Source organism: Bombyx mori, chromosome 26 (assembly GCF_030269925.1).
Source record: "Bombyx mori chromosome 26, ASM3026992v2".
NCBI classification, from domain to species: domain Eukaryota; kingdom Metazoa; phylum Arthropoda; class Insecta; order Lepidoptera; family Bombycidae; genus Bombyx; species Bombyx mori.
The window spans coordinates 4323116-4347591 of record NC_085132.1 but is presented as its reverse complement, the minus strand read 5'-3'; the positions used below and the strand labels follow the sequence as shown (position 1 = coordinate 4347591).

The 24476-nt window shown below is 35.7% G+C and overlaps 1 protein-coding gene and 2 long non-coding RNA genes across 3 annotated transcripts; 1 reads left to right on the top strand and 2 right to left on the bottom strand.

Annotated features, from left to right (window-relative positions):
- Window positions 1-2394: 2394 nt before the first annotated feature.
- Window positions 2395-3053, top strand: LOC134201506 (uncharacterized). Its single transcript, XR_009976842.1, has 2 exons — window positions 2395-2546; window positions 2655-3053. It is a non-coding gene; the product is annotated as an uncharacterized LOC134201506 (long non-coding RNA).
- LOC134201505 (uncharacterized) lies at window positions 2630-3502 on the bottom strand. Its single transcript, XR_009976841.1, has 2 exons — window positions 3069-3502; window positions 2630-2910 (listed from the first exon to the last, which is right to left on the bottom strand). It is a non-coding gene; the product is annotated as an uncharacterized LOC134201505 (long non-coding RNA).
- Window positions 3503-8198: 4696 nt separating this feature from the next.
- On the bottom strand, window positions 8199-11904 carry LOC134201481 (uncharacterized). The gene is made up of 2 exons (XM_062676307.1): window positions 10645-11904; window positions 8199-9476 (listed from the first exon to the last, which is right to left on the bottom strand). Exons 1-2 carry the CDS (start codon window positions 11557-11559, stop codon window positions 9414-9416), a joined length of 978 nt encoding a protein of 325 aa, XP_062532291.1. The 5' UTR covers window positions 11560-11904; the 3' UTR covers window positions 8199-9413.
- Between the last annotated feature and the right edge of the window lie 12572 nt (window positions 11905-24476).

Sequence of the window (24476 nt, the reverse complement as noted above, 5' to 3'; positions counted from 1 at the left end):
CATTCATTCAAGTGAAATAGTCCACACAAGTCCAACGAATTTGGATATGGCGCCCACATACCTAGCACCCAATTTCGGAAGACCTTTGAGTTATTCGTGTACCTCTGAATTCCGAAACATGTTTTTTACGATGCTGGTAATAAGGGGATCTAAGAAACTGGACGCTTGTAAATCTATTCTCCTATTTTTGTGTGGGGGCGTACCAGTTTTTTTATTGGTTTATGAACAGAATTGGTTTTTGTTTTCTTGTAGTGCGTCCTACGAGAAAACATAACTTGTAAAACTTCTTTATTTATCGGTAAAAATATTGAAAACAATCGTTGTAATCTTTCATCGTTATTTTACTTCTTTATCGAGTGGCCAAGCGAGCGCAATTGAGAGGCGTTTATCAACGGTGATTGTGGTTTGTTCCATAAGCTTCTTCTTTCCTGTCTTAGGTTAAAGAGATTAATTAATTTGCTGTATGCGAGCGGTAGACGTCTTCTCGGATGGCCTAGATAGCGCTCGCTCGATAAAACTAAAAATATCTAGCAGTTTTTGAAGTCCAAGAATAATATGCACTAGTGAAGAGCAGAGATGACTGGAAGTTTCTAGATTCTTCTGCATTCGTTGAGCCGTTATAGTAAGCGTTCAACGTGTGTACTTTTTAGTGCGTAGATAAGTGAACGAGCTCACAGCCCACCTGTTGTAAAGTGGTCATCTGAGCACTTTGAGACATGAGGTCGAAAGCATAATTGGTTTGTATAAGGACTCTTCCACTATCCAAAGTGAAATGCATGACTGGTTCGTGGCGTTAATAAGTCTAATCATCTATGAAAACCTTGAAATATGACCCACATTGGATCAATTGCTAATTAAATAAATAAACATCTACAAAAATCTCGAATTGTTTACAAACACTTATCGCCTCACCGTATCTACTCAGCTATCTTTATTTACGCAGCGATAAATTCCGCCAATTCACAGACACGAAACAATTCTATCTCTTCAACTATATGCACTCCTAGTAACTGGATGGCGATTGTTGCGTCTTGTAAGACTTCTTTGGCCAACATTTGGGCATTTTCAACAACTCACCGTTGTCGGTATTAGAGGTAGGTATTTTGTGATTTAAGGAACTTAGCCGAACACACGAATAAAATTTAGCTAAGATAACAACAACATTGTTTTGTTTTTCTTGAATTGTGTCTTACTTAAAATGTATTTTTCGTGTATTCTATTGTGATTTTAAATTGAGTAGACAGGAATACTTGAAATTAAAGTGCGGAATACATTTAAGACATAACCGAATTTTATTTTATTGACAAATAAAAGTATTGTCACAAGTTGGCCGTGGTCGATGAACTTTTAGCCCAGTCTGGTGTAGATGTAGTACCGGCGATGTAACTCGCTACAGTAGGAAGTAAGGAACGTGTTTGCTTTGATGCTCTCCTAGTAGGGGTGACGCTTGGCTACTAAGTTTAAAGATATTTTTTTGCATTAATGATAGGTGAACGAACTCACAGCTCATCTGGTTTTAAGTTACCGGAGCCCATTTAAATCAGAGTGGTCAGATTCTCAATTATATTTTACTGCGATTCTCTTATCCTTCGAAGGAGAGTCCACTATTAATTCGCGGTAGATGTAGACATATTGGTTTGGCATAATCATTACATTTTACAATCCCAATATTGTGACAGAATATTGTAATAGTGAGGACCGCAATCCACAAATTTATTAAAAACTTTTACTGTTTAAATATATAGGCAATTAGTAACTAGTTATAAGGTTGTGAAAGTGTTTCGAGGAACACAAAAATTTTATTTCTATCTGCTATTAGCCAAAAATAATGACCCTGAATATATAATTAAAAAAAAACAATTATGCTTTTGAAATGACAAGAACTTAAACTCAACAATTTTAAAATGTGGCATTACCTATTTCAGCGTAACCTTAACTAGTAGGTGAGCTCACGGGGCTCAATCCTGACGACATTGCTAACACGAACCCTAGCAAGAACCGTGCTTCGCAGAATCTACCACCGGATCGGAAACGCGACCCACTGAGAAGATCCGGCGCGAAACTCAGTGTGCTTGACGTCAGTGTTACCAGTGTCTAAGTCTCAGTAAAATTAGTTAGTGTTTATTTACTTAATAGGTCAGTGGTTATATACTGTGGATTCTTAAGTGGACTTTTTGGGAGAACCCGAAAAGACACGTCTAGCGACTTTTTTCATTTCCGCAGATTTGTGTATTTTCACAGACACTAAACAATCAACAAACCCTCATTACACGCTTAAAGCCAAGGATATAAGAATTATAAAGTAAAATAAAATCACAAAACTTCCGTCATCGAATTCCCGCCAACATTCTAAGTATTAGTCATTTTAGTTTAATATTTTATGAAGCGTAGGGAATGTATTGAATGAAACATGGCAACCCTATCAACATTTTAAGGCGAGTATCGAACGCTGTATCATGGTGTTCACGGTGCAGAGTGGTGCTGATATTTTATGATAAAGCCGGCCACTTATCATAGCACTCTAATAATGCTAATAGTAAAGATAAGTGAGTGATACTGGTTTTTGTTTCATTTGCACTTGTCAAAATGCTTATCGTAAATCTAGAGCGTCATTTAAAATCAAAGAAAATTCGACTTTTTTTTCCAATTTTTAGGTAGGATAAAAAAAAAGAAAATCAGACTAGCTGTGGATGAAAATGAACTACAGAATTACATAGATAATGGAAAAAAGAAAATACTCAACATCTCTCGGAAAATAATGTCATTATGTAGATCAAAAGGCCGTTGTCTCAACGTCAGGATGTTCATCAAATTTGAACACTTGGATGTACAGATTCCTTACGTATTTTGGACATCTGTTTTTTTATTGACAGGTCCACTGTCCACAACGTGCGTCCACAGCATGTGAACCTTGAAGTTAAAATACCACACCTAATACTACACCTAGTACTACATTCTTATAAAAAAATATTAGGACCGCAAAAACGTTATCTAATTTAAATCTCATACAGTGGACTAGTAAACTAGTAGTAATAAAAAAAAACATGATATAACATTGTTTTAACTACCAGGATAAAATGAACGTTCGAAGCTATTTCCTATCAATTCTAATCAGCGTGGTCTTTCGATTTTCTGACAATTTTCCTTGGTATAGGCGGCATTAATTGGTAGACAGGTTCCTTGTATTTGCATTCGGTGTCATTCACCCCGGTACATAGAAGCGACTTTGTTGAGCGTAGGCAATTTAGTGAACATATATTTTTGAACGAAAAATTAATTAGACATCCATTCTAAAGACGCATTTCGCTTTCAGTTACATAATTTAAAGCACTTGATTGACTTTTGCGGTTTCCATAAATCCATTAATGACTTTGAAAGTTCTGAATAATATTATAATTTGTAAACTAATTATTGGTTTGCAACAGGAAAGTGATCTAGACAGCCGTGTTTTGATTTATATAATCAACAAGGCATGTAGCAAAAATCTCAGTGTACGTGTAAACTTGTTGAAGTTATACTTCTTTAGGCGCATTATGAAAAATTGATGAGAGTGAAATTTTGACCGTGACACAAAATTAACAGAAATGAAGTTGCCCACTAAATCGCTCGTTACAATACGACCGACGTAGCTTGGCGAGTCTGAATATAGCCGCAGGTGAACTTTCCGAACCGTACCGAGAATTACCGAATTTATACGATGTCAAGAAAAGGGATGTCCAATATGCGTGTTTGAGGATGTTGTTTAATCGATTTTTTTCCAAACTGATTAAAAAAAAATTTATTAAGAATAAAGTGTAACTTCTAACGCGAGTACATAAGCACACGTACCCATTTTATTTATTTATGTTCGCTTGCCTTAAAATTAAACGCAAAAAAAACGTTTTTTACTTCGCTAAGGTGTTTGAGTGCTATCTATATTTTAAAGATTAAATTTGCGTAGCGCTACGAGCCTGCGTAGACGGTAGAGCTTACTACGGAAACTTAGTGTGCTCGCTCGCCTTAAACTGATTTTCGTAGTGTTGTCTGAATTTGGAAGGAGATAATAATATAATCAATCTCAATTTACATTTCGCGCGTATCGCCATTGCCATTATCATATAATCTATACTAATAATATTATAAAGAGGAAAGATTTGTTTGTTTGTTTGTATTGAATAGGCCCCGAAACTACTGAACCGATTTAAAAAAATCTTTCACTGTTTGGAAGCTACGCTATTTCTTAGTGACATAGGCTAATCTTTTTTGAAAAAATTAAGGATCCTTACTAAAACTCCAATAACGTAACCTAAGGTGTAAAAAAAATTCCCTAAATATTCTTTACATCGTGCGCCCTGCGAAAACTATTGATGATAGAATAAAATAATGTATTACGACTTTGCAGAACACATTATTATTTACAAAATGTGTCGCGACAGCATATGTCCAACTATTATAGTTATGCCTCAATAAGTTCTTTTATTTTAAAAAATAAAACAACGTCAAATATCGTTGAAATTTTTGTTAAAGACCCGAGCGGAGCCGGAACGGGCCGTTAGTTATATTGATAAAATACAACGAAAACTGCGGGTATTTCGGGGATGGATTTAGCCCGGCACTAGATGGCTCATCGATTAGTAATATCTATATATTATGTATAGATAAAAGTGGACGTGTGTTTGTGTTTATGTTTGTTTGTATGTATTATACGTTTCCTACAGACTCGGAAACGGCTGTAGTGATCGGTACAAAGTCAAATAAAAAATCGGTCAACAAAGCGGTATTTGCGGAAGCAGCAAAGTGGGATTGGACAAGTTCTGAAAACGTCATCGATATTGTAAATATTTTAAATATCAGCAAGTTCCAAGCCGCAATTTTATTTGGTTGTCTACAGTTGAAGTTACTGCATATTTAAACTGAGTTTATTGTGATGTTTCGTATATAGCCGTGTCAAGATCGACCGTTAGACTAATCTGACGATTTCTAAAACCATACCTCGAAATAGAACTAGCCGTTTTTTTTTTCTTAGTTGGGTGGACGAGCTCACAGCCCACCTGGTGTTAAGTGGTTACTGGAGCCCATAGACATCTACAACGTAAATGCGCCACCCACCTTGAAATATAAGTTCTAAGATCTCAGTATAGTTACAACGGCTGCCCTACCCTTCAGACCGAAACGCATTACTGCTTCACGGCAGAAATAGGTAAGGCGGTGGTATCTACCCGCACGGAGTCACAAGAGGTGCTACCACCAGTAAAGTTTTGGAATCTACATACAGACAACATATTGGCATCGACTTCCAGATATTTAAATTCAAATGAATGACAGTTAATTATCAAATACCATTGATATCAATGTTGAAGACTGCTCACTTTAAGCTAACCTATAAAAATACCACGGAATACACTGGATACGGTAACTGCACTGCATTTTGTTATGTTCTGTAATTACTATATTAAGTGGTGCGTTCTTGCCAAGATTAGTGTAAAACCTAGTTGATCGTTATTATGTTCATAAAGGGACCGTGGAAAGCATAGGAAATATAATTTCATTATTAAAATGGAATAAACGTAAAATTTATTTAAATTTATTAATACGGTAATCGCACGTAACTGTCCGTATGGTAAATGTTAATACTCTTAATACAATGTTCATTAAAAAGGTTAAAAATTTATCGATTTTCGCAGTCACGTATTGTTCGTTTTAATTTATAACTTAATTGCTTTATATCTTGCTCGATAATCAGAAAGAAGGATACATTGGTGTTAATTTAAAAAAAAACTACAAAATTTTTTGGACGCGAATGACCTTTTTACTTTTCTCGATGCGGAAATGCGAAGACAGTTTTAAGAAATGGCCTCATCGAGCCGGTTCTGTTTATTTTAAACTGCACGTAAAATAAAAAAATAAAAAAAAAACTCGTACGAAATGTATGCGCAAACGAGATTCAAGTACCAGGGTTACATAAGTAAATGGAGTGCGTCCAGTCACACAGGTTGGGTACTACCATCACACTTATTTTTCTTTTCACGTACTAACAACGCATCACGTGTCTGTTTTTATAACGAATACCTGAAATATACTTATTAACGTACAAATTAATGAGTCATAATAATGTCAGTAGACCCAATAACGCGCGCACTAACAATCATTGATAAATTACAAGTATAAGTTTATCATCAATTTGTCCGCGCTTGGATTTCGAGCAGGCGTGCTGTGAATACACATTGCATTTAATACATTATGCATTTGTCTCTTTCACACCCGAAATTGCACCCACACACGTGAAAGTTCGTTCACACGCTCATAAATTAAACAAAGAATTAGATTTTCGAAAAGCGTTCGGTGTCGATTCTAATACAAACTCGGAAGTGACGGTCGCAGTCTCTAATGCAAGTGAGTTCAACATCAATATTTCTCACGCTTCGTTTTCGTCGTTGTGTGAGACGTCCATCTTTGTTTCCGTGCACTTGTGTGTATTTTATCTGCGCGTCGATGTGTGCGAGAGCTGAGAGCAATGAGACTCGAGCGCTTCCTAGGTTCATTCAACTTTTAGCCCAGTAAACTCTGTAGATGACTGAATATAAGTAGACTTTAGTATCTATGGTCGTGTCTATGGTGTACATTGTACATTGACCAATGTCACAGATTAACTTAATAGTTACAACGTCCACTGAGTACTGGCTTATTAAACATACACGTGCCGGTATTATTAACGATTTATTATTGTGTTCTATTTTAAACAAGATGTAAATGAAATATTGACTGAAACAGTGATTTAACAAGATAAAAGGGGACTTGACTGATATCGATCAAGTGATTATAATCTTTTTTATAGCAAGCAATCAACATTTTTGTCGCGACGTGCTACATTAAAAACGTAATTTATAATTAAAGTAATTTTATGATGAGAGCGACATTAAAATATCTGTCAGCGAATTCGTGGGTGTATTCTGCGAAGTGTATTTGACATCGGTCACGTAGAATAACAAGAAACGATTTGTATGACACTCGAAAATGAAACTCATCTTGACGCCATTGTTTTGGAAACGACTTTTGAATTTGGAATATTTACGTTCGAAATGGTCATGAATAATCCAATGTCATCTCGATTATAATGATTTTTGAACCGCAGAGGTTTATTGTGATTTTATCAACGTGTTATTTATTGCTAGCTTTTAAACGCGGATTTGCTCGCGCTAATGTAGAAAAGGTATTTTTTCTGGTAAAAGCTATGTCGCTTTCTGTACCCCTGGCAACATGATGGTGACATTTCAGGATGATCGAATAAAAAAAAAAAAGAGTACTTTCGTATTTTTTAAAACAGTATGGAGTTTTAATAATGAGCGCTGTTTGATATACACTTCTTGCTGCGCTAATTCCCTTTGTCTTCTTTTGATAAAAAATGATTTGATTATAAAATAATATTACTATAAGAAATCGTCACAAAAGTTCACTAACTACTTTAGTAGTAACGAGATCCAATTTAATATTCGTAGTATATTCCACAATACTTATTTGGTTGATTAATTGAAGCTTTAATCAGATTGAAATTGTGAATGCTGTTGGCTGACCTATTCTATACTAAAGCTATTTTAAGCTAAGCTATTTATAGCGAAGGTCTTTTTGACGGAAGTAATAGACAAGACGAAGTCATTATCCAGGCATATCACAATACGCTTTAAAATTTGTGATGAGGCATAATTATATGGAAATTTGATTTTCACACCATTGTGGAAGCAGCACATGTTGCTTACACTTAAGTGATTCATTTTCAAATACATTACGCTGAATAATTGGTAGATAATTGTTGTATTCAACAAGTAAAACAGCATATATAAAAAAACTTAAAATCATAGAGAATTTAAAGGCAGTGTCTCCACTAAAATTTCGTTTCACAACGAAATTGATATTCTCGATAAGATGCGATTTACGAGAAACATACGAAATGAAATTTCAAATTGAGGTGTCACGCGATACAACAACGTAAATACGTTTTGTATGCGCGCCGCGAACGAGGGGCGTAAAAAAACCGCGCTTACTCTATGCCCTGTCAGTATTTAGTTTTAAATATAATTCTGACGTGCCGTTGGAGGTGAATGAAGTTAGCCCTCAAAAAATTTTTTTTTTCCTATTTTATACTTATTTTCTATTAATACGTTTGTTCATCATTTGTTCATGATTGTTCACTGTTAATAATTGTTTGTTCTGCATTTAGAGAGAGAGAGAGAGTATTCTTTATTGTACACCAAAAAAAACAAATGAACAGTGCGATACATTAAAAACAAAAAGTACAATTGGCGGTCTTATCGCTAAAAGCGATCTCTTCCAGACAACCATCAGGTGGACAAGAATCATTTGGAAACGAACTACGCGCGGTGTACCATTCCAGTGAAATACATATACATATATGTACACATACATATACACATACATATCTCTGTAAATATACATAAAATTAATACAAAGTATTATAATATAATAATAATTATTAGAAATAAAAAATAAATAAATTAAGTTTAAATTTTGCTTCTTTACACATAAATAAGAATAAGCAATTTACATATAAAAGATACTTAAAATACCTTTGAAACATATACAATTTAAGTAGATACCAATTTCAGAAATTTACCCTATCACACATTAAATCGGTTGACTAGTATTTAAAAAATGTTCCTTAATGAGGCGTTTGAACGACTTTAATGTTTCAGCATGTCGTATACGTACCGGGAGAGCATTCCACAAACGAATAGCTTGAACAGTAAAGGAATGATCGTAGAACCTTGTCGAATGCACTGGCATCATTAATTGCATGTTGTCCGTTGATCTCAGGGATATGGTATGTGTATCACGGATAAACTCAAAGCGTCTTTTGAGATAAGAAGGAGAAGAAGGATTAAATAGAACAGTATAGAGCAAAGAAAGAATATGAGCATTCCGACGAAGGCGAATTGGCAGCCACTTGAGCTTAGCGCGAAATTCTGAGACGTGATCATATTTTCGTAAGCCAAATATAAATCTTAAACAGAAATTTTGAAGACGCTCTAGTTTATTTAATTGTGCTTCAGTGAGATCGAGATAGCTAACATCAGCATAATCAAGGATGGGGAGAAGAAGAGATTGTGCAAGCGCAGTCTTGGTGGCAGCAGGGAGAAAATTTCGCAGACGTCTTAAGGATCCTGCAGCCGCATAAATCTTTCGACAAGTTTCTTTAATTTGTGCATCCCATGACATATGCCTATCTACAAAGATACCCAAGTTTCTCACCTTATCACTAACTGGTATTTGAACTCCATCAATTGAAATTGGGGGAATTCGCGTCCAATCAACTGTCGCAAGCCTTCTAGGTGCACCGACAATAATGACCTGAGTTTTTGTCGGATTTATTTGCAGCCCATAAGATTTACTCCAATTTGTTATACTAAGTAAGTCATTATTTACTTTGGTGCAAGCAAGAGGCAATTCTTCCACCGGGGCTTGCGTATAAAGCTGGAGATCGTCTGCATACAAGTGGTAGGAGGAAATGAGATGGTTGGAGACAGAATTAATATATATCGCGAAGAGCAATGGAGATAAAACGCCACCCTGCGGAACACCCACGAATGTGTCACACCACGAAGAAAAATTATCTTCGATGCGAACACGCTGCCGGCGACCAGACAGGTAACTACGAAACCAATCAACTACGGATGGAGATGTGTTAAGAGAGCCAAGTGTAGCAAGGAGAATGTCAATATCAACGGTGTTGAAAGCATTACTAAAGTCAAGCAATGCAAGCACCGTCAACATTCCCCTCTCCATGCCGAGCCTAATATCATCCGTGATATTTACCAATGCAGTCGTAGTACTGTGACCAGGACGGAAACCAGATTGGAAGGGATTTAAGAGATTATTTTCATAAAGGAATTCACTCAGCTGTGCATGAATAAGCCGTTCTAAAACCTTGGATAGGAAAGATAAGATGGATATAGGACGATACTCGGAAAATGATTTGGGATTAGGCTTTTTAGGCAGAGGTGTAATTTGCGCGTCCTTCCAGGCAAAGGGAAAGGTACCATTACTCAAAGAGTAATTCATGATATGCGTAATTACAGGAAGGATTTCATCAAGGATTGGTAGGATCATATTTCGGCTCAAATTGTCAGCACCGACTGCATTAGAAGTAATAGATAAGATGCTCTTCTTAACACCACAAGCCGTTAAGTGATTGAAAATAAACGGTGAAAAATCCGGGGTCGGGAGATTTGAAAGAGAGTTCATTGTATTCGATTTAACTGTCACATCAAAATTGGATGAAGTTGAAAAATGTAAATTTAATGCATTTAAATTCACGTCAGAAGGGGGTATCACATGACGTGTCTTTCCAATCCCCAAAGTTCTAAGAAATTTCCAGACCTTCACCGGATCTCCATTTTCTACAGAAGTATGAATATGTTGGCGTTGAGCATCCCTACACATCCTGTTGCAGCGATTTCGAATCCGCATGTAATTATTACGATTCTCAACTGTAGGTATTCTCTTGAACCTTGCCTTGGATGCTGCTTTTTTAGATAATAATATTTTGAGTTCCTCCGTAAGCCAAGGCGAGGGTAAATGCTTAAGCCTTACCGGACGGATCGGTGCATGTTTATCGTATAGTTCTGTTAAAAGTGTTGTAAGGAGCTTAACCTTTTCGTCACAGTCGTCACATGCAAATAAGGGGTCCCAGTCAATACCACTAGCATCTTCACGAAGGTTATCCAGGTCTATACCACCAAAATTGCGTTGCAAGAGGATTCTAGATTTGGCCTTGGGGGGGCGAATCTTATAAGAAAGGAAAAGTAAATCGTGGTAAGAAAACGCATCGGCTGAGCACTGTCCGTGTTTAGCGACGTGATCTCGAGAGCTAATCAAAATTAGGTCAAGAAGTGACGGGGTACAGTTGGGGAAAGTGTGTGTAGCATTTAAGGGGAGAATAGATAAATTACAAGATTCGGTAACAGATAGAAAAGAAGAAGAACGACTATTACTTTTAAGAAGACATGTGTTAAAATCACCCATTATTATGCAATGGTTGTAAGAAGGAACTAAAGTTTCGAGGATGCCTTCAAAGGATGAGAAAAAATCTAAATGTGACGAGGGTGAGTAGTAGACACCCAAGAGAACTTTACGGTGGTTTAGCTCCACTTCCAGAAAAAGATGCTCACCGGCATTAGGTGGAGGAGGCTGTGCAGACAGACTAATTATTGTATACTCAATGTGTGTACGGAGATATATGGCTACACCACCGCCACCACCACTTATGCGATCGTTGCGAATAAGACGGAAGCCAGGTAAAGCATACGAACATGAAGGGAGACAAGGCTTAAGCCATGATTCGGAAATAAGAATGGCGTGGATGTTCTCACAGCTAAAACTTGCCAGCATATCAGGAAAATGTGCTGGTACGCTCTGGGCATTAATGTGAACAACATTAAAGTTCCGGGAACCATCAGAAAACTGCGACATTAGTGTCTCAGCCAAAGAAGGAACACTGGTAAAACTTGCATCATTACTACTTGCTGAGAAAAATATTTCAGCTATATCGCTTTCCGTTTCCGACATTAAAGATTAAATTATAATAAATATAAAATGAGATCAGGTAATATTCTAAACAAAATTATTAATATGCGTCGTTGCGTAAAGAAGCAAAACAATAAATATTAATAAACCAATGTACTTACAAGTTATGTAGTTACAATTCAACTACAAACATTCAGTCCACCCGCTGGTTGAGTGTTACAACAATAAATAAAAATAAAACTGAAAATAAAAATATTTACATTATTCGTGAAGTTAAAGAAAAGAAAAGAAAAATAATAATTCAAATAAAAACAAAACAAAACTACTAAAGACAAATTATTCATAGTTCAGGCCGTAATAAAAAAAAAACTTGGGAAAAAGATTAAGAAGAAAGACTTCGTCAACACAAGATTATTGTTGGAGTCAACATTATACGTAAAAAAAAAAAAAAAAAAAAAAAATTTATATCGAAATACTTACTCTATGACACAACACGCGAAGTTATCTATATTAGAATATAATCTGTGCTTGTCAAAGTATTATCTGTGGTAAAAGTGTTTGTTGTTGTGATGTCGTTGAGCGTTAAATTTATTACATTTACATAAACAAGTAATATGTTAAATTATGCAGAGTACAAAATAAATGTATGAACTGAGTATGAACACAACAACTAAGCAGATTGGAACTATTCGCTTAATCCGCCTTATTCAGCAGAAATACTCATGTACAAACCTTATACTACCCGAAAAACAAATATGAATTCGACCTGAATATGAATTCGACCTGAAGATGAAAGTAATAGTAGCAGAAATAAAATGAAAAATGCAGAATAAAATGAATCTTCATTTACGGGCGGCCGCACGCTTAAGCTTTGGTGCAACAGACGCCGTGTTTGGTTTTGCGGCAGTTTGTACAGGAACAGTCTCCACGGTGTGCCTATCAATTTCAATCAGTTGTCTACGGCAGTACACCCGATGTCTTTTGCCATCTGAGCCGAGAACATAAATTGTGCCTTCTTTAGTCCACGAGTTCGTTACTCCAAACTTGTCCCGTGCTGCCATGAAAACATCGTGCCGTTGTTTCGTAAGAAATTCGGAAACCGTTATCCCAGTCCTTTTTAATTGAGACTTACTAAACCAGATCTTATTGCGGAAACTAAAATCATGGAACTTCACCAAGATCGGTCGTGCCCTTTCCCTGGCAGAAGGCTGTCTCATTCTGTTACACCATTTAATATCGTGAACTGAAACAGTATTTAATGAAAAATGTTTTTTCAATATGTCGGCCACAATTTCGAATGTATTTTCTTGTTTCTGTTCAACCACCCCGTGGAAAAGCAACATCTTCCTGCGGCCATGCATCTCCATGTGATCAAGTTTGTGAGACAGAACCTCAATCTGTTTTTGTAGACCCGACACAGCCTCAGTGATAAATGCTCGAAACACTGCAAACTCAGCAGCCAGGTCCGGAGAAGATGTTGAGGGAGATGATACTGACTGTGGATGAAGCTTTGCCTCAAAATCAGCCATCTTCTTGTAAAAGTGCTCCGACAAGTCTGACAAACTACTTTGCAGTACATTCATCTTGAAATCAGTAAATATTTAAAACAGGAGAATAACACTTCCCAGCAGGCAGACACTAGTACTTATCACAATAAATGGTCAATTTCTCAAAAAAGACTTTTGTTAATATTTTAAATCAATTTTAACAAATGTGAACGAAAAACTCGTGTGTTTTCTGTGACTACCCGCGCAACAAGTGTTTAAAAAAAATATTTAAAAATATACCTACAAGTTAGCCCCTCTAATGCAATTTTTTATATTTTTTCATCCTTAATGACTCGTAAATATCCATTTTCGATTGTTCTTATATAAAACACGTTTGTTCTCTTTCGAAATTACTCGTTTTTTGTTTAATTTACTATTTTTATTAGTTGAATAAATGTATGCAAAATATGTGTACTGCGCATGCGTCAACTATAATGCCTAAACTTTCTACGCGGTTTTAATCGTGAAAAAAAAACAAATATAAATCCTGAAGGAGCAATTAATTGGTATACAGTTTAATTAAAAAAATTAAAAAATAAATAAATGAAATAATGTGCATTGGCGTTAAGTTAGACCAAATACATTTTTTCCATCCTCCTAGTTATCGTTATGAAGGTATAAAAAAGATAGGGAGTTCACATAGGTAATATAAACAAATAAGTAAATATGTTCATTATTTATCTTTCAAGAGATAATGTAGGTATACATTATAATAACTTTTTTACACAGTCGAAATTATATTCCTAACATTAGTAAAATAACATTTTAATACGATAGGTAAGAGGATGGAAAAAATGTATTTGGTCTAACTTTACGCGAATGCACATTATGTTATTTATTTATTTTTTTATTTTGAAGGGAAAACTTCTTTAGAATCGTTGTGATTTCAAACCGGATGCAACGGAAAAAATGACAGGTAAGAGACACAAATACAAAAATGTGTAGGATGAAGCCAGCAAAGAATGAGACAGAAATATACATACTATTTAATACAGCGCCATCTGTGAAATTTTTTAATACTAACGTGTGTATGAAAGCTCTTGTAGTGAATTTTAATTTAGGATTATACGTGAAATTAAAATATCAATTCACAGAGGGCGCTACCTTACAATTATTTACTAATGACAAAATTTTACATATACTTAAGACGTTTAGGATAATTGTATTTTAATTTTGGAAGGTTTCACTTCTACCACGTGTGAATTGCACACATTTTGTATTTTTTTAATTAAACTGTATACCAATTAATTGATCCTTCAGGATTTTTAATTGTTTTTTTTTCACGATTAAAACCACGTAGAAAGTTGAGGCATTATAGTTGACGCATGCGCAGTACACATATTTTGTATACATTTATTTAATTAATACAAATAGTTAATTAAACAAAAAAGTAATTTCGAAAGAGAACAAACGTATTTTATATAAGAACAATCGAAAATGAATATTTACGAGCCATTAAGGACGAAAAAATATTAAAAATTGCAATCGAGGGGCTAACTTGTACATATATTTTTAATATTTTTTTTAAAATAAATAAATGCAGAACAAACAATTATTAACAGTGAACAATCAAGAACAAATGATGAACAAACGAATTAATAGAAAATATGTAGAAAACAGGATAGAAAAATTTTTTTGAGGGGCTAACTTCAGTCACCTTGCCGTTGGCGCGTACTCAAAAACATAGATAATACATTAAATCTATATATTAATACGTGAAGGAAAAACTTTGTATTCCTTTTTACGAAAATTGCGCGGACGAAGGAGCATGAAATTTCTCACACTTATAGAGAGTATAGATAAGGAGTGCAGAATGTTAATATTTTTTTAAAGTATGCCTAAAAATACAATTAATCAATAAAAAAAAAAACATTACACACACTACCATGTAATTGACGCACACACGCATGCATACTATTTGTTTATTGTCAAACTGTTGTTATTGTTTAAAATCTGTGGTCAAATTGAGAATAGATTAAATATTGTTTGTCTTTATTAATATTTTTCTATAGTGCAGTCTTGTCGAAATCTGTGATTATAGAAGAATAATAATCTTTGACAATAGAATCATAACAGTGTATAAGCATTTAATTTCTAGGAATTAAGTCGAATTTCGACTACCGGTGACCACTAGTATTTAAGAAAATATCTCATCGAACCAATTCCGTATGGTAAGCATTTTCTCATGCGATTTTAGTTAATGAAACCAGTGAAAAATTACATAAACACATTTTTTTTGTCTTAAGAATTATTTCTTTCATAACAAATTAAGAATTTTAAAAGATTACGCAGAAAAACATTTAATTAAAACCCGATTATTCGCTGTATGACCTGGCGAAACGGTATTGTGTCTTGAAAATTTTTATCTCGATCCAAGCGGTTTGAAATTTGTAAGACAATAAAAGTAAATGAGGATTATGTTAACGGTAACGGTTGCTATACCAATTCTGTTCTTTCGTCGAGGCGATGAAGATTCTTCACCTTCTGATGACAGATCGTAGCTGATTCGGCTAGTACCTAACCTAATCAGACATCGGCCGACGACAGAGTACCATCAATATGGATGCGACATGGACCTGTCTGAGGATACCCTCGTAATCTACCACGAAGGGGTGGATCGGCGCTGTGTTGTTGTCGCACAAGTGGGAACGGAATTGCTGCTAGCGAGCGTCGTGGTTGCGAGTAGTGGCGGGTGTTGCACCAATGTGTGCACCATCTTGCCAAAGAAGGTGGCAGAGTGTGAGAGAAAACACGCTTTTCTCTTCTATTGGGCCCCATACTATTCGCTCGAATTCTGATGCCCGGTCGGAAGTTTGGCGATTTCCTCTTAATCCAAAATATAATGTGAACAATAACAACTAATTTGAGGGGTATTTAAAATTAATTGTGAATTAAGAAATTTAAAAATAAAATAATGATTATAATAAATGATTAATATATCAAGTAATAAATTTGGTAGGCAGCGGCTTGGCTCTGCCCCTGGCATTGCTGAAGTCAATGGGCGACGGTAACCACTCACCACCATCAGGTGGGCCGTGAGCTCGTCTGCCTACAAGTGCAATAAAAAAAAATTGATAGCATAATGAAAAATAAAAATACTAAAACCACAATCTAATGAAAAACGGAAAATATGACTTATATCAACTCGAGTTAATAATTTCTTCAAGGAGTGATTTGTCAGAACGCAGCGCCATCTGTCGTCAAGTGGCCGAACTAAAATCTGAGAATTCCCGCGCACTCATCACTTGCCCGCCGAAATTTTGTCGAAGTAATAAAGTAATTAAAGTGCTTGTTGCTTCGTCGGGAAGCAGTGACTTATTTTTATTGTATTTTTTAAGTTGAATCATTTTACTTGATTCTGACTTCAATAGCTTAAATAACCTGAGTTTTTTTTCTTTTTCAAATATTCGATTATTAAAAAAATAGCTTTCTGGATGTGTGTTCCATTTCATAATTCCATTTCCAAATATGGCTTATATAATGCAAACATTAACAAAGTCGAAAACAGTGGAAGATTTCGTTTAATCGTGGTACTTGGTGTGTAAATACGAGTATAAAGTAAACTTCAAAATTCGTAATGTTGTAGTGTCCAGAATAAGCGGAGCCAGGTCAACGTCCCCTTTCGGCCGAAACTATACGTAGCTACGTACGGGGAATCCGTAATGGCCGTCTAGACAATATACATTGATGTATTGCAGTTTTATTGCATACTAGTGTTCAAATGTGTCTTTGGCTGCGTGAAAACAAACCGAAAAAAGATTAAAACGCTTCACTCCAGTGAAATAGATATTGAACAATATTAATCATGTGGAAATAGTTTGTTAAGCATTTATTGAAAATGATAGCGATTTCTCGTAACGCTATCAGAATGAATAAATCAGTTACGCTTATATAATGGTCGGCTTTTCAGTTAATTAACTTATAATATATTTTTTGATTATTTAAATTTATTGATTTAATTCTGTTTGAGATAACTAAATTTGTAATAAACGATATATATTTTAAATATTAATATATATTCATTTAAGTTGACAATTTAATATTCTTTTTTTCACCGTTTACTTATTTCTTTTTATTACTTTTAATTCTCGGTATCGAGTTTCGTACAATGACAAAGACCACTGGCTGCCACAGTAAAATGGCGTTCACGTACAAGAATTCAAGTATTTCCACGTTTCTTTAATGATCTGATCAAATAAACCAGGGGTTCCCAAACTTATTTTGTCTATTGCCCACTTTGAGAATGAATTCTTTTTAAGCGCTCCCATTTTTTCACCTCTACTTAAAAACCACTATAGCGAGAGCTCAGTCAGTGTCTCGGAGTCCTCCTAGATGAAATTATAAATTGCCTCCAAGCCTCTACACCACGCTTCCATTTTTTTTCTGGGTCTCTTACCGCCCCCTTTATGCCTGCAGCTACCACAAGGGGGCGTTATCGCCCACTTTGGGAAAGGCTGATTAAGAAACGATGAAGATGCAAAGCATATCACAAAATATTATGATCTCTGTATTATCCTAGTGGTTTGTATTGCTGTGTCCGTCCTCTACGGTGTTAAAAGATAAATTATTAAATAATCTATATATCTTATCTCTTCTTCTATCTATCTATATATATAAAAATGAATTGCTGTTCGTTAGTCACGCTAAAACTCGAGAACAGCTGGACCGATTTGGCTAATTTTGGTCTTAAATTATTTGTGGAAGTCCAGAGAAGGCTTAAAAGGTAGATAAAAATGAAAATGCTCGGAATTAAATAAAAATAACAATTTTGTTTTTCCTTTGATGCGTCCCATGTCTGACGGATTCCTTTTGTTTGTTTGAAGTTTATTTTATACAAAAGTTTAGGTCTTTTGTTCATCGATTGAGGCACTACGAAGTCTGGCGGGTCAGCTAGTACGTAATTTATCAGTTTCGTTTTAATCTCATTACGTCAAGTATTTCGAAAATTTTATAACAAATGCAACAGAAAACATTATACCCTTTAATGATATATGAATATATTCTGTTTTTTTTATTGAAATCAGTTCATTGGTACGCGATTTATGAGCGCACAGGCTGACCGTCATCGCATACTATAATAGGATAAGGGAATCGCTAAATCTGATTTATTACCCGATGACTCAACTATTAAACGACAATTATTCTTGTGTATACATTATTAAACGTGTAATATGAATAATTGATTTTAGCGTTTCCGCTTAGTGAAGCTCAATTTTGGTTTGTTTATTTTTAGACTTGCGTAGTTTTGGGTGAGCCACGAGGGTAGAATTAAGCGAATTCAAATGCAATATTTATTTATTTATAACTTTATATACTAGACAGTATAAAGGCGGACTTAATGCCATAGGCATTCTCTGACAGTCTACCTTAGGGGGGTGCAGAGATGAACCTTGGTAGGTGTAGTGTGATAGTGATTTATGATGATTACTTAAAAATATGTGTATATATATCATACATCATATTTATAGATACAATTTCTTTTTATTTATTTTTATTGCTTAGATGGGTGGACGAGCTCACAGCCCACCTGGTGTTAAGTGGTTACTGGAGCCCATAGACATCTACGATGTCAATGCGCCACCCACCTTGAGATATCAGTTCTAAGGTCTCAAGTATAGTTACAACGGCTGCCCCGCTCTTCAAACCGAAACGCATTACTGCTTCACGGCAGAAATAGTCAGGGTGGTGGTACCTACCCGCGCGGCCTCACAAGAGGTCCTACCACCAGTAATAAACAAATACTCGTACTTAAATAAATACATATACATAAATATAAATAAATATTATCAATTATCATGTCTTTAAATACCAGATGCCATAAAAGTATTTATTTCGATATAAGAATCAATTAGTTATTAACAAATCACGTTAGAAATAAATTATCGATATTGTATCTATAGTTAACTGTTTTGGCGACAATATAACACACACATATAAAAGATGGGTATGTGCTGTCGCGAGAATTTTTGTAGGACAATAGTTAAGTTACGGCGAACGAGTTAATTATAAAAAAAAGAATTTATTTAATTAAAACGATGTTTATTCGTTTGAATGTACTACAAGACTGATTTATAATTACAATATATTTATTAAAGTAAACTTATTGCTAAATCTGCAATGGTGCAGTTTCTGTTATGACGCACGGGGTCATCCGATGTGGATTCAGCAAATACGGGCATCGGGCGATTGCCTAACTCCTCCCTCCTTAAGATAGAAGCGCGTCCCGCAGCTTCCAGCAGCGTCCTCGGTGCTAGTGTTCTCGGGGCTCTCGTTCTTTGATTGTAGTCGTCGCTGTCTCCACTGCCTCAGCTTCCAGATGATTATTGCTATCAGAATGAGGTAGAGTCCCAGTGTTGACCAACTTGGGGTAGTCATCATAGTCTGCCAGTCGATGACAGGTTGTTGAATGTTTTCAACCCGGTCCATCAGTTCGTGGATGCTATCCAGAGATATATCTTTCAGTTGTAGGTTATAGCGAATATTCCCTTCTAGAATAGTGGTTTCGCTGGGAATGAGTACGATTTCATCAGCTGTAATAGTATCCGTGTTTGTCTTCAGTGTTCGGTTGAATATTTCCACTTGACAATCGCTTGTAATGCTGGCGATGTATATTCCTGACATCTTTTTATAGTCAGATTTCCTTCCGCAGCGAGATTTCAGGATTTGTTCGTCTTTCAAGATGATAAGCCATTTGTTGTCTTCTAGTCTCTGGATCTTGCCTTGTTTCAGGTTCATCCTGGCACGGGTGCAGTTTGTGCTCTCGTGTTTTATAAGAGTTACTATGCAGTCTTCAGAGTTCTCCACAGGTTGGGTGTTCAGCGATGTGCAGAGTTGGACGTCTTGTGTGATCTTTTTGCAATCTTCCTCCAGGTATGAGTACTCGTTGGTTCCCAGTGCTAGGTATTTGGATTTAGGAATAATGGTGAGGTTTTGTTTATCTGGTATGGAGTATAGATGGATAAGGTCATAAAGGTTTTCATCTATGGAAGGGATATCTAGTATGAATGTTAGTGCGTCGTTTGTGCTATACGCTTTTACGCTAATAGAGCTCTCTATACTATGAATATTTTTAATACTTATTCTATCAACGGGTCTAAATTGGTAAAGTTTTTGAATAGCTGTTATTTCACTTATAAGACTGTGTGGAGCTATAATGCTAGGATGCATTACTTCTAGTTGTGCAAAGGTCATGGCGTCTTCTAATATAACTAATTTATCTAAGAGTAATTGCAAACTAAAATATATTTGGATATATAAATCTAAAAAGTGCAATCTGCTTATTACTACGTTATTACTTAAAGTGGCGTTTTTTAACATTGAACCTATCTTTTTCTGATTTTCGTCTAATAACTTGATCTGTTTACTAAATTCTTCAACTGCGTGCTTTGCTATGAATAAAGTTTGTTTTTGAGATGTGTTAATATTATGGACTGAATTACGTAGATTAGATAATTCATTTTCAAACTTAATAGCGTCTTCATAATCCAGATTACCTGTAATAGTTTTAACTACTGAACCTAAACCGTTAATTAAGCCACGTCTAAATCTATGGTGCGGTGCAATAAATGCTAACTTCTTCCCTATTAAATGTAAACTATTTTCTATTTGATCCTTATATGCTCTATGCAACTCTTCGTTACCTTCAGCAGCTTTAGTACTGGCATATAAAGACATAAGCTTTAAGGTTGTTTCATGTAAATACGATACGTTATATACGCAGGCCAGACTAAAAGTGTCTATCTGCTTCAAAATTTGTCCTTGTTTTAACAAAAGGATGCCATTAGTATTGTCTATAGGATTAAGGGTCAAGTCGGCGGCTGTGTAGAGCACGAAGGCTCCTGCGATGAGGGCCCTGGAACAAGATGTGGTCTACGTAAGAGTTTGAAATGAACTCGAATCGATTTAGAATTTGGGTGGTGCCCTATAATTTCTGCGACATTATTAGGGTGTAAATGAATGATTTTATACGGACCTTTAAATACTGGTTTTGTCTTGTCGCTCCTGGTGGTTTTGGCGACCTGTTTGTAAACGGTTTCACCTACCTTAAACGTGATTGTTTCCGCTGCCTGGTTTCTCTTTTCTATTACCTGCTCTTTGTTCTTAGACACGTGGGCTGCTATACATTCCTGTACTGCTTCTGCATTCTTGCGGTGATGGAGGACATAATCTTGATAAAATTCTTTAGGATAATATAGCTCTAATGGATTTCGGGATGCCGTATGACCGAATAAAAGCTCACGTGGTGTATAGCCTGTAGTAGAATGAATAGCGTTGTTATAGGCGATTATAGCGTATTTCATGATCAATTGTATGGGGTCGTCTTTATTTGTCATTCTTTGAATTCTTATTATTTCTGCGATGGTTGAATGAAATCGTTCAATGGGTGAGTTAGAGTTTGGGTTGTAAGGCGTCGTGAAGTGAATGTGGATATCATGCGAAGCACATATCTCTTTTATGACGTCATTATCGAACTTTGTATCTGAGTCTGTGGTGATTTTAAGAGGTAGTCCTAGTACAGAAAATACTTGTAATAGAGCTTCTGCGATGTGAACACTACTAGAAGCATTCAGAGGTACCGCCTGGGCAAATTTAGAGAAATTGTCGATAATTGTTAAAAACGTTGCACCTCCAGTACTATAGAGATCCATGAACAAGTGTTGAAATGGCTTCGTAGGTGTCTCTGTTATAATCAATGGAGGTTTTAAGGGATTTCTTTCATATTTGGCCTTTAGGCAAAGGTCGCATTGATTAATGAACCTTTGAACTGTCAATAACATATTAGGCCAGTGATAATTCCTATGCAGATGCTTAAAGGTCTCTTGGATACCGCGATGCGATGATTTACCTTCGTGATATCGCTTAATGAGTTCTTGTTGTTCAGTTTTATTTTCAACAAGTGTGACCCGCGAAGTACATCTTATTAATTTAGGTCCTCTGTCATTAAATATCGTAGTATACACTCTTGAAAAGGCTAAGTATAGATTTTCGTCGTAAAAATAGCAATGAAAAACACGGTCAGCTATTGTGTGTTCTTTTAAAAATTTGATAATTTCTGATTCAGTGTTATTTACTGGGATGAAAACATCCTTAATAACTGTCCTAGAGTTTGTTGATCTGTCCTCTACTCTGTATGTAGAACCTGGTGTGGACCTAACGTAAAATTGTTTCAACTGTCTATCAATAGCGTCGGATATTATAGGGATACCGTTATTTTCATTATCAGGTTGGGTATGATTTGTAGAAACTAATTGATCGGGGTCTACTGTTGTTGCACTCCTTGTGTCTGTCTCTTCGTCAATTTGAGAGGGATAGATACTGGTCATTTCTACGTCATTATTGTTATAAGGTTGGTCGTTATTGTCAGTATTGTTACGTTCATTGTCTTGGTTATTCGGGTCATCAGTTTCTATCTCTGCCTGTCTACGGGCGTTTTCGAATATTCTATTTATTATGTTGTCGTCACTATTGTCATCAACATTAACAGCTAGAGAATCTATACTATTATGAAAAATTTTTGCTCGGGATAGTGCATCTGCGTTAGTGTTTTGTTTGCCCTTTTTATAAACAACTTTGTAATCATACTCTGCTAACTTTAGTTTCCATCGTGTTAATTTAGAGTTAGGGTCCTTTAGACTCATTAACCATGTAAGGGGTCTATGGTCCGTATAAATTGTAAATTTACGGCCATATAAGTAAGGTCTAAAATACTTAATTGCCCATACTATCCCTAACAGTTCTTTCTCTATGGTAGAGTAACGGGTCTCAGTATCTGATAATGTCCTTGAGGCATAGGCTACTGGTTTATCTGAGCCCACATTGCCTTGGGAAAGTACTGCTCCTAAAGCAAAGTCAGATGCGTCTGTCGTTAAAATAAACGGTTTGTCGAAGTCAGGGTATTGCAGGATTGGGGCGTTTGTTAGAATTTGTTTGCATTTATCAACTGCGTCTAAAAATTCGTTTGTATGTTCAACCTTTGCGTTCTTTTTTAGACATGCTGTTAAAGGTTTCGTCAACTTCGCAAAGTCCTTTATAAACTTCCTATAGTACCCTACTAGTCCTAAGAAAGCTTTTATGTCTTTTTGCGTTTGTGGTATAGGGAAATTTAATACTGCTTTAATTTTGTCCTTGTTAGGATTTAGTCCTTGGTCAGTCAATTCATGTCCTAGAAAGTTAACGTGCTTCTGTAGAAATTCTGATTTGTCTAACTGAACTTTCAGATTATGCATTTTGAATCGCTGAAATACTAATTTCAGTTTTTCATTGTGGTTTTGTAGGGACGTCGCGGCTATTATGACGTCATCTAAGTACGTAAATACGTTGTCTATACCTCGGAGTATATGGTCCATAAGACGCTGGAAAGTGCTCGGGGCATTTTTTAGTCCGAAAGGCATTCTTAGGAACTCATAGTGGCCTCTTTCAGTAGTAAACGCTGTTTTCTCTACGTCTTTAGGGTGCATTTCTAATTGATGGTAACCGCTTGCTAAATCTATGGTCGTGAAATATTGTGCGCGCCCTAATCTGTCAAGGATGTCGTTAATGTTTGGTAAGGGGTACTTGTCTTCTATAATTCTGTCATTAAGTCTTCTATAGTCAATAACAAGTCTCCATTTAACTTTTCCTGATGCATCCGGTTTTTTTGGAACAATGTGTACCGGGCACGACCAAGGGGAGATACTTTCCCTAATGATTCCTTGTTTTAACAGACTATCTACCTGTTTCTGTATCTCTGTTCGTTGTTGGGGAGCCTGTCTATAACTTCGTACAAAGATGGGGGTGTCGTCGGTTAGTCTTAATTCGTGTTTTACTGTATGGGTAAACGATAAAGGAATGTTTTCCGAGTAGAATATGTCACGGTACTGATAGCAGATTTTAGTAATTTCCCGTTTTTCTTCCTCGTTCATGTGGCTGGTACGAATTTTCTTTAAATTTTCACAAAGTTCTTTATCTATGTCAGTTTCCGTCTCAATTTTGTTAATTTCGTACTTCTGACTGTTTTCTATCAAATGTGACGGTAGTGGGCTTAGGGCTAGCATACGATTGTTACTCACTATTTGCTGTGTATCATTATAATTGATTATAGATGTCCTGAAAATCCCGTTTTTTACTGTTACTATCGCGGCTGGTGACTTTAATCCTTTAGACCAAGTGAAATCGTCACAAATATAATAACCGTCGGTATAATTTGTTTTAACCGTTATAAACCTCTCGCAGTTCGGTTGTATTTTAACTTGCTTTACCGGATAGTCGAAATAGATTGGTATTTCGGTATTAAATGTTCGCAACACTTTGTTTTTGAAATCTATATTACAGCCTAATTTTTTAAACAAGTCCATCCCAATAAGGCCCTTATATTTTGGGTCAAAATCAAACAATAAAAATTTATGGTGTATATCGGTGTTGAACAGGCACGGT

Coding starts and splice junctions, on each gene's coding strand:
- LOC134201481 (XM_062676307.1), bottom strand. CDS start 11,559: ATGTCGGAAACGGAAAGCGATATAGCTGAAATATTTTTCTCAGCAAGT. Junction 9,477..10,644: donor GTGACGACTGTGACGAAAAG/GTTAAGCTCCTT, acceptor ACTTGTATGCAG/ACGATCTCCAGCTTTATACG.